This window comes from Epinephelus moara, chromosome 6 (assembly GCF_006386435.1).
Source record: "Epinephelus moara isolate mb chromosome 6, YSFRI_EMoa_1.0, whole genome shotgun sequence".
Taxonomy (NCBI): Eukaryota; Metazoa; Chordata; class Actinopteri; order Perciformes; family Serranidae; genus Epinephelus; species Epinephelus moara.
Window position 1 is genome coordinate 2823299 of NC_065511.1, and position 11091 is coordinate 2834389.

The 11091-nt window shown below is 42.0% G+C and overlaps 1 protein-coding gene across 1 annotated transcript; it reads right to left on the reverse strand.

Annotated features, from left to right (window-relative positions):
- Positions 1-1030: 1030 nt before the first annotated feature.
- On the reverse strand, positions 1031-10603 carry gask1a (golgi associated kinase 1A). The gene is made up of 4 exons (XM_050045810.1): positions 10498-10603; positions 4034-5152; positions 1831-2268; positions 1031-1098 (listed from the first exon to the last, which is right to left on the reverse strand). Exons 1-4 carry the CDS (start codon positions 10570-10572, stop codon positions 1084-1086), a joined length of 1647 nt encoding a protein of 548 aa, XP_049901767.1. The 5' UTR covers positions 10573-10603; the 3' UTR covers positions 1031-1083.
- Positions 10604-11091: the final 488 nt, after the last annotated feature.

The following is an 11091-nucleotide window of genomic DNA, read 5'->3' on the forward strand; positions in this document are numbered from 1 at the left end:
GGTGTTTTTAGCTTTAGGTAGGTAAATTTACTGAGTTAGGGTTAGGAAGAAATTTTAATTTAATTTTATATACTTTAAAGGAGCTTTATGGAAGAAATCTAAAGCATATAGTCGTAAAATCCTCCTAATATGTCACAGAGACTAAGGAATAATGTTGATATAACATACTGATCTCACTGACAACAATAGTACAGCCAGAATATTTGCATCTAAAAAATTTGTCTGCAAATCATGTTTATGTTTTGAATTTGTGTTTTGGCCTGTTGCGCCACAAACCGCGTCTACCAGTCACACAGTCAGTAGAGTCTCAGCATCAGTTACAGTTACGACTGAGCTACAGCAGCACGGCAAGCAGCGTTAGCAGTGTCCCGGTACATAGCATCAGCAGCCGGCTCCTCCTCAGCTGTATCCCGGCAGCAGTGTTAGCAGTGTCCCGGTACATAGCATTAGCAGCCAGCTTCTCCGCAGCTGTATCCCGGCAGCAGCGTTAGCAGCAGAGAAACCGGACTTGCTCGAACGGTCCGCTGGAAAACCGAAGATCAAGGACGCGGCGACGTGGCCCTGCCACGGCAGCCGCCCGTGGGCAAACAAAACAGTCTCCAGCGTGCTGCTGTCCAGCAACCTCGAATCTGTAGGGGAGGGGGGGCGGACACGACTCGCGGCAGTATTTTGAATTTGACTGCAGTAACCGTTTTGGCCACATTCTTACATACAGCGCCTTTAAATGTGCTTAGGTATTCTTGGGTTTAGGCAAGTAAAGTTACTGGGTTACATTTTGGTAAAGAAACATGGTTGGACGTCTTAAGGTTTAGGCAAGTATAGGTACCGGGTTGGGTTTAGGGAAAGAATCATGGTTAGGCATCTTTAGGTTAGGGCAAGTAAAGTTACAGGGTTAGGTTTAGGTAAAGAAACATGGTGATGACGTACCTTAAAATGACCCAAAGTTCATGTGGCTCTAAACACAGATCTCCTGGGACAGTCCCAAGGGAAAGTCCTGTGTTTTGTGACCCATCTTCTGCCAAACTTGCTTCCTAACTAGACTGATCGGGAGCCCCTTCTTCTTTACTTTTATCAGCGCATTAGTCATGGGATTGCAGCCTGTGGGTTGTGCAAAAATTACTGGCCCATGTGTATGTGGGATATGTATGAATGTTATTGCATTACCTTTTATAGGAAATGTATGAACAGTGCATGACAGCAGACAGTAATATGTCAGCAGATTTGCTTGCTACCAATTGTGCTAGTTTAATACCCTTGTTGGTCATATTGGTGAGGTCGTCGTGGTCCGTCAAGAATCTCTCTTGGAGAGTTATTGTGATTGACTAGCACTAGCAAGTTCTTGCCTTGCATGTCAGTGGTTAGCTCACCAACCACAGCAGTTCACCAACTGGCTTAGCAAGAAGCCACTATATCCCCAAATACCAAGCACCAGCTACTTTTCGAGAATGTGCTCATTAACTTTGCAGTTCCACATGGTGTGACCAAGCCTTCAGACTTCACTTCCCACAGTGCCACTTTGACCTGGTGCACTGTTGCTGTGCTGTCGCTTGGACCTCTGAAGGAGGACCTCTGTTCAGAAACACATGCATTTTACTGTTCAATACTGAAATCAGTCTGTTATCTCAAAACATCTCACACTTTTTTTCTGTTTCGTATAGGAATCACCCATCTAAGTACTCCTGACTGCACCTAACTTAGTCTTTGCAGGATGGAAAACCTTTATTTTCTGCTTTACAATCATTAAAAAATATGTTGCTCATGCATGTTTGTGGTTATAGCTCTCTCCTACAGGAGGAAGCCACAGCATGAGAAAAAAAGCTCTTGTCTTACCTGTAATAAGAAGTCAAAGAAGGCCAGTCTACCCCACTCTGAGTGTTGAACTCCCACACAGGGTGCTGTCCCCAAGTCTGCTTCTCTCCCACAGTGAACCTGCAGCAGCCTCTGGTACTGGGTCCAGCTGAGTGCTACTGAGTTCTGGTCGTTGTCTCTATCGTTGAGGTGCTGAATATCTGGATCCCACCATACTACAGGTCTGGGGATGCCACTGATGTATCGATAGGGTAAAATCTCACTGTGGAAAGTCCTCAGCACCGCAGGGAGACTTCTGTTGAGTCCCAGTACCCTGTCCAGGTGGAAGGCAAACACTTCAAACCAGTCATCAGTGCGTTTGATCAGGGAGCAGTGCCCCTGCTGGCAGCGCTCACTGTGGGTTTCTGGGTGTCTGTGGCCAGGTCCATGCTCAGGTGAGCCCATCTGGGAAGATGGCTGCTGTGATGGAGAAATACAGTTATATAATGCTTTCCATTTAGTGTTCAATTTTCAAACACCACTTTGTATTAGACACCAAACCCAATTCCTCATGCCTTGGGCTATATTGTTAAAATAGTAGGCTATAATTTGTGACGCAATCAGAACAGCGTTCAAACAATAACTTTTTCACCGGTTTCATATTCGGAACAATTGTACTAGGGCTGTCACACAATTCAAAAATGTAATTTAATTATTACATGCTCTGTGATTAATTAATCTAATTTAACCACATTCATCAATTTTTCCTGTGACAGCATTTCAAAATTTCAATTCAAATTAATTTTAGCAGATGTGTCGTAGTAAAGCTGCTGGATTTTGGACACAATTGTCCCCGTGTCCTCTACCACTGAAATTGGTCTGCAGCCCATTGCCATCCATTTAGCAAGAGAGTTAGTGAGTCGGTAACAGGTAGTCTTACTCAATTTGTGTCTGAGTGCCTGCTGGAGTGTGGCTTGACGAAGCTGACTGCTAGTGCTAACATCAGAGGCTGGGCTAGCTCGGACATCTTGGTTCACTGCTAAATGCTTTGCGTTGAGGTGATATTTCAGGCTTTAAGTACTCCGATGGTACAAAAATTCTAAGTACAGTGCTCCTATTATATTATATCAGCAGTTCCATCTGGGCATTTTTTAAATGTAAATGTTCCATTCAAGGGGAAAACTGCCTCCTGCATCCTGTCTCACCTGCCTCCATCATGTGACAAAGCCACTGTGGCCTTCAATGACGCACTGGGTCAAAGAAGAGTACCACAGGCTATTAATCAGCGTGAATTTTTTTAACACATTTTTTCTGCGATTAACTCATCAAAATTAACACCTTTTTTTGACAGTCTGCATTACACTTTATCATCCTTTGACATCATTTCACGGTAATGCAGATTAAAGGATCAGTGAAGTTATTAGTCATCTTTCAATACTGTCTTCTTTAGTCAGTCTTAACTAGTAGCTCTAAGCCTATTCAAGCATTGTAAAATAGCTAGTAGCTCTGAAGCCCATTAGATTACTGATATAACAGTATGTTCCTGAAAATTAGTGAATTTAACTGTAACTTCAAAGTTAATGTACATTTTGAATACTGTGATTTAGCAGGATGCTCCCACAGAATTACTGTATTGCACTGTAACCTCATAGTTAAAATTACAATATTTACCTGTATGAATTTCACAATAAAATTCAGACTTTGGTTGAAAGTCACAGTAAAGGTCTTTGAGGTGATAATAACGTAATTTATTGTGAAATATTACAGTTACATATTGGAACTTCCTGGAAATATTTTGCAGTGTGGGACTGAGTCAAAATGAACTACAGAGCTCATGTTGATGATGAAACACGTAACCTAGTGCAGCAGTGTGGCTCAGTCACAATGGAATAAGATATATCAGGCTTTGGGAATTCAGATAATGTCTGTTAATGGGATCAACACATGACTGTTTGTGATTAGTGAGGCTGCAGCGAGGTGTGGCCAGCCCTGTAAACACCCAAGTCCGTCACTGACTGAGTGAGGCAGTGATAAATTTAGACTGAAAGAAACTGCAAGTATATTTCCCCTCATCTCCACAAGGAGACACCAAGTGGTGGTTTAGTACTGTATACCTGTGATAGTACCTCCCACTTTGTAAATAGTGGCCTGGGTAGGGACTTCCTTCTTTTGTCTCCAATCAACAAACATTCATCTCCATTGTGTGACATTTCAAATGATCCCCTAACCATGTATTACAATGTACCTGCTGGTGCATAGGAGGATCCAGCGCCACTCTGAGCACCTGTCCATGTGCAGGCACCCTGTTCTTACTGACCACCTCACCCCCAGCTAGGAGCTCCATCCTCTGGATGTCATCGTCAGAGAGCCAGGGAAGAGGCCTGAGATCTGGACTAATCCTGATCCTCCTGTGGTCACTGTCTGGGAAGTCCTGGTCTCTAAAGTTCTGACACCAGCCGTTGTCATCTATCTTTACTGCTGACTCTAGTTTGGACAAAGCCTTTCCATGGCGCAACTCCCCAGGGTTGTTCTTTGCTTCAGAGGGATCCTCTGAGAGATTCTGGTGTTTTTTCAGATCCCTGGAGGGCTTTTTCACAGCCTGCTGCTCCTTACCAACTTTGTCAGATTTCCCAGAGTGCTTTGTTGCTTGTCTGTGTTTTTCCAAAGCCCGGTGATATTCAGTTGGTTTTGCACTTGTATAGCTGCCATGTCTTTGTGTGTCTGCATTCCTATTTGTGTGTCTATCCTCCCATCTGCCTGCCAGTCTGTCCACAGCTCGTCTGCCACTTATTAAGGTATTTGCTGGAGCAGGGAAATGTGCTGCTGTCGATTTGCTCCTTTGTAGATGAATGTAGGCCTGTGCAGTGTGCTTTACCACAATACTGTGGTTGCTTGGCTTAATTCTATGCTTTGGCCCTGTGCTATTGACTGTAAACTCTGGGAGATGGGGATGATGATGAATGGTTGGATGCTGGGTGGCGCCTGCCATCTCTTTTCTTCTGGAAGCGATGCCTTTGTTTCTGTGTTTATGTCTGTGTAAGTCTGTGAAACGTCCCTCTTTGATGCTGTTTTTGTCACTAGCCCCCAAAGGTTTAGGTAGCACTGAATGTTTAGATGTCTCTTTTCGAGTGCTGAATTTCCAGGCCTCGCTGTGGATATGAGGGAGCTCCGTGACTCTGGGCCTGAGTCTGAACTTCCCAGCAGAGCTTAGGGCTCGGGACGACCGCCATTCAATGTCGGTGTGCGGCAAAGGATGGGGCAGAGTCATGGCCATTACAGAAATCATGAGGAGGAGGAGGAAGAGGGGTGAGAGGAGGAGCAGCCATTTTTGACCACAGCAGAGTTTTGACCACACTCGCCAGGCCTGGATGAAAAAATAGACAAAAATAAAAATAAAGACAGAAACACAAGTTAGAGGCAGACCATCAGAACCATGATTATGATGGATGGCACCATAAATTGCAAAGATAGCACAGAAAGCATTTGCTGAATGGAGCGCTCAGATATCTGTGGGGTTAACCAAAGGCTGCACTGAGATCTCCTGGCTCCAGGCATGTGGGATGCAAATGTGTTCATGACTCATGACTGAAGAAAGAAGAAAACAGTCTGTGCTGTGGCATATTATTTTGTTCTGTGATATCACAACAGTGATACATGATTGTCTATTACCCAAAATGGAAATAAGAGAGAAAAGCTGAAATTTGGTGACAAAGAGGAAGCAGAGCTAAAACATCCGTTTATGCTGCACAAATGTGACTATGTAAGCGGCAGAAAAAAAAGCTTGTGTCAGCAGCCTCTGTGTGGCCAGTAGCTTACAGCAGAATTTGACTCATACAGCTGAGACCAATAAGATTGTGGCATTCCCATAATTTTGTGCTGCCTTCTGCACGCAGTGCACAGCTAGAGGAAAGAGCTATATTTTACAAAATACTCTGTCACTGATATGGCTCACTGTATACACACCGGAGGCTATATGAAAGTGATTTCACAGACCTGCTAACCCTGGACACATTGTTTGAGTACCACTTTGGTGATTTAGATGTGTCAGATATGAATCACTGCTGTTTGCACAATGAATAATTGTACATATTGTAAACTGCATACATGTGCTTTACAGCAAATCATTTGCATACATACAGTAGTCAGACACACAAAAAAGTGAGGGATGCACTGATGTGAAAAATGTTGTTACCAATAATAAATTGTTTACAAAAGTATCTGTCTCTCAGCTGCCTAAACACAGCTTACCAAGGATCACAATTTACCTTAAACCAGGGGTCGGCAACCTTTATTATTAAAAGAGTCATTACTGGCCAAAAAAAGAAACAGAAAATCTGCCTGGAGCTGCAAAACAAATTTGAATAAAGGTAACAGCCTAATAACTCTAAATTATCCCATCAACATTACAAATAGGTCTTACTGATCATTCATTAATATGATTTACCACAAGGTGGCTACTCTGCAGTGGGCTATGTATATCTTTGCAGTGTTGGTGGTGAAAGCAAATGAATCTGTCCACAAACTATTAAATCCTCTATTTTCCTCGAAGACTTTTCATTTTTTGGATTTGGAATCTTTAACTAGCCTGGCTAGAGGCTAGCCAGCCCTACTGAGGTTCAGCTAAATGCAGAGGAAAAGGTGCCAGGCCACAGACATATGACGCATATTTTAGTTAATGAAATGTTTAAATATTTTTAAATTTGATGTATAGGCTACACATTTTTATAGCTGTCGAAAGTAATAATAACTCTAGGCCTACAACCATGACAGATAAAAATCTGAATGCTAAAAAATAACCATTATTCGTTCCATGATTTTATGTCAAAGCCACAGGGAGCCACTAGAAAGGGTCTAAAGAGCTGCATGCTGCTCCAAGCCTCAGGTTGCCTACCTCTTGGCTAAACACTAGCCTACCACTACAGCTGCATTGACACTTTAGAATTTCTATTGTTTATAACCTCAGAACAAAGGAATACTTTGCACATCTACTTCAAAACAGGTACATAGGAGAGGGGTAAACAGAACATAGTGGGAAAACTCTAACACACTGTCTAACTTGTAAAAATAATGATTTTAATGCTGCTTTTCAGGGGGGTAGGGTGAAAACTTGTAGCCAGTTACTGTCAAAACCGTTCAACAGAATGACAAAGTCTGCTAATTCATCAGGACTTCCATCATAAATACAAAAGATGTCATTTATGAATCTGTAGCATTTTGGAATCTTGGATAAATGTGTGTTCCTGACTGGATTGAAAACAAAAAACAAAACACCTGGGGCCATATTCCCAAACATTCTGAGAATACTCTCAGAGAGCTCCTAACTTAGACTAAAAACTTTTAATAAGGAGTCTTAGCTTAGGAGTGATTTAGAAAAGTTCTAAAAGCAACTCTGAACAAGGAAGGGACAGAAACTTTACAGAATCTTACTGAGGGGGTGTGGTTGACCCTGTTGCTGGGTGTGATACTTTCTTATAACAGATGTGATTGGTTGTCATAGACACACCCTTTTCTAGGCCTGCAAGGGGTGGACACCCAGTGGAAATGAAATGAACTGCATCACAATATGACATCTTTCGTCAGTCAGTCATTGTCAGTGCGATCACTCTGCTGATTGAAGGTTGAGACAGACAAAAGTCATCACCGCTGCATTTTTCCAGTTTTTCAAATATCTTAGTATTGTGATAATTTTATTTCTGCCGTTATAGCGTTATTTTGTTAGGTTGGAAATGTGGGGGTCTGCCCATTGGTCCGACATCCCATTGTTACGACCATAACCCATTGTTCCGAAGTCCTGTTGTTCCGAAATCATCATGATGCCCTGTGGTTAAGGTCTGGTTAGGTTTAGGCACAAAAACCACTCGGTTAGGGTTAGGAAAAGATCATGGTGTGGGTTAAAATGAAAAAGAAAGTGACAAACACATAAGCCGTGAGCCTGCTTTGCCTCAAGCCTTTCCCAGCTGACCCAGAGCCGGTCGCGGCGCACCATCAAGGCAGAAATACAACCGCCGGGAGCCGTTCAGCACCGCGGAGAGCTCCCCATACAACCTGGACCCCAGAGTTAATAACAGGAGGTTATGGTGTTTCACTCTTTTCTCTCTATGGCACTTGTATCTCGACCAGTAGCCTACTTTTGTTGCGTTTGCTGATCCTCTATGGTACACAAATACAGTACCCTAGTATAATCACATATCGGAACAACGGGACGTCGGACTAATGGGATGTCGGACCAACTGGCTGTCGGACCAATGACATGGACCCGGAAATGTGTGTATACCCCAAATGAGATCGACCACAAACGTTATCCCTGCACAATGTCATCTGTAGCATTTCATTGACTCGCTGTCATTTTGTGTTTAGAGACCGTTTCTCCGACCTCTTAGTGTTTCCACCATTTTATTCTCTGATTAAGAAACTCTTAATCCTCTTAGAAGTCCTCCTCCGTGCTCCTAACATTTTTTCACCTTAGGAGCTCTTTAAAGGTCTAAGATGCTTTGTGAATAACTTTTGTCTTTACAAGGACCTAGTCTTAACTTTAAGGGGAAATTCTAAGAAAACATCACAATTCTAAGAATTTTCTTAGAATTTCGTCACTAGGAGCAACTCTTAGCGCTAGGAAGCTTTGTGAATACGGCCCCAGGCCTTTAACTACTGTGCAGTCAGGCTGTGTACTCCATTTGATGCCTTCAAACAGAAGCAGCAAAACTGTAGCTCTATGAAACATTCATATAATAAACCAGGACAAAAATGTTTGATGAAGCTGCTCCTGTATGTTTTGAATACAGGGGAAGGATCTGAAAGTGGGTGTTGAGGTTATAAGTTGAGTCCCTCGCAATCTTACTTGCTTTCATGACCGGAAAGATAAACAGTAATAGAGGCTGCATCAAGCATCTGTCCCTATAATGAAGCTTCCTTTCATTCCAACTGTAGCCCTGGTTAAAATTCATCCAGACATCAAGATGTAAGCCTAAATAGTTATGTTAAAAAAAAGTATAAATATCGTTAAAAAGTACAAATTGATGGTTAAAAAGCATAAAAAGTGTCATAGTGTATTGTTAAAATACATAAATATGAAAAAAAATGTTTAAAAAGAGTCCTAATATGTACAGTTCAGAGGTCAAAGTTTGGAGTTCATAGGAATGAGCATAGTTGATGCGGTTTGTACGAGCAAGCACGTGTAGTCAGTCTTACAGCCAAACTTGGTTAATAGTATAATGTGTCAGTCTTTGTTCTTCTTTATTTTAATTGGAATGTCCAGAAACAATCAGCCAATCAAACTCAGTCTCAGGTAGAGGGGTGTGAGAAGCGATACATCCACAGTGAACTGTGGATATTTTCTGAGTGCATTAACGTCCGAAAATCAGTGGTTGACGACCAGTTATCCTATGGTTTGGACTTTTGTGATCTACAAGAGGTAAATATGAGTCGTTGCAATGATCTTGTACTGTGACTAAATGTTATGGTGTAAGAAACGAGTTGTGTTGCTAATCGCGAGTAGCCGTTAGCATTAGCATGATATCGTTTAGCTTTGCTTTCATACTGTTTGCTTTGCATTTGAAGTAATTGGTTAAGACAAGCTATTGCTAGCTCGCCATGAAATAGTGGACTGGTTGCTTAGCTGATTTAATGTGATTCAGGATACAGACTTTTGTGACTGTAAGAGAGGAGCGGACACACTCCTTTGTATCACTGTGGAGAACTGTTTCCCTCCTGTTGGCGTGCTGCTGTTTCTTGGACCTCAGCTGTCGCTGTAGTTTCTCCTGATCTGGACTGTTGCTGCTGTTATTTCTGACTTCAACTGGCTGTCCTTTACCTGGTTTCCCCTCATCTATTCCTGTGAACATTCCTTGGACTTGTGAGCACTGACTTAAACACTGCTTTTATTTTGATTGCTTGTGCACACAAGTGAAACGGCCACTACAATTTTAGGCCTCAACGCTCCCAAGCCCCGACTCAGGCCTGCAACAGGTATTTTGTTTGTATTTGGTTCATGTTGCAGAGTGAGAGTGCATGTGAGTGTGTGGGCCCACCGTATATGGTTGCTTGGTTAAATCTTAAAGGTGCTATGCTCTGGTATTTTCATATTCGATAGAGCTTAATTAGAGGTAATAGTTGAACTTTAAAGACGTAAAAGCAATAAAAAAGTGCTAATTGTTTTGATTTTATTTATTTTGAGTGTTTTATTTACATTTCAGAATGATGTAAAGTATAATTTTGCATATTTTGATCGAAAGAAAACTAAATTTGATCTTATTGCACTTAAAGTATAGTTGTTTGTGTTATATTTCTTCATTCTAATTCCTGTTTTGATTAATAATTGTTTAAAGGGTTCAGTTAGCACATAAGCCAAAAAACATAATAGGAGGTATATCTTTTTTAAATTTACTTTCTAAAGAGTATTGGAGGCACCACCCAGTCACTTGTTAATTAAAGATAAGGTAATTGAGTTTGTATGAGTCCAGGTAATAGCGCCACTAAATTCTAAATCGTACCCAGGTCCCGCCCAGAGTACTACTACACTTAGCAGATTACATAGCTACATGGGATGGGTGTTACACAACATATTAGGAATTGTGCCCAAATGACATGAGCAACTAAAGCCTGAAGGAGACAGTGTAAGCCCTATTGGCCTGCTTCACCTAGGTAAAGCCATAGGTGACAGGCTGACCCAGATAACTGCTACGTCTCCACTCTGCCCCAACTGCTCTCTACCTCTCTCTCCTCTTCTCCTTTTCTTCTGAGTGCAGACTGAAGGAATGTTTCACACCCTTGAGACGTCTTCTCCATCTTAGAGCCGTTAACAACATTCCCAGATCCCTCCACCTGTGAAAGGATCCCATTATTCTTCCCCTGGAATGGAATGCCCTGAACCAGGCTGCCTGTGCTGGCAGCGTAAGTACTGAGAGAGCCTGTCATACATACACTTCTCCATAAACAGTAGAGTCCTAATGTGGGTCATGTGTCAGACTCATATTTAACCACTGTATACACCAAAATACCATTTTGTAATGTGCTATGCTGAATAGTGCTGCAGTGCCAATGGTGGACATCTACCATGACAACTATAATACATTGTAGAGGGTTCACAATGAATACCCATCAGTCCATGATTGATCCAAAGTGCTACATGGAGCAACTGAATGTTACTGAATCATTGCTATGTTTAGTGTCAGACTTCAATGAATTACACTACATAAATCAGACCATTGCTGCCTCTACTGCTCTAAATTGCTTTATATCACATCACTAAATTTCACAACAAATATACCAGGTTGCCAGCCTCTGACTCAATCCAGTGGCATGAGT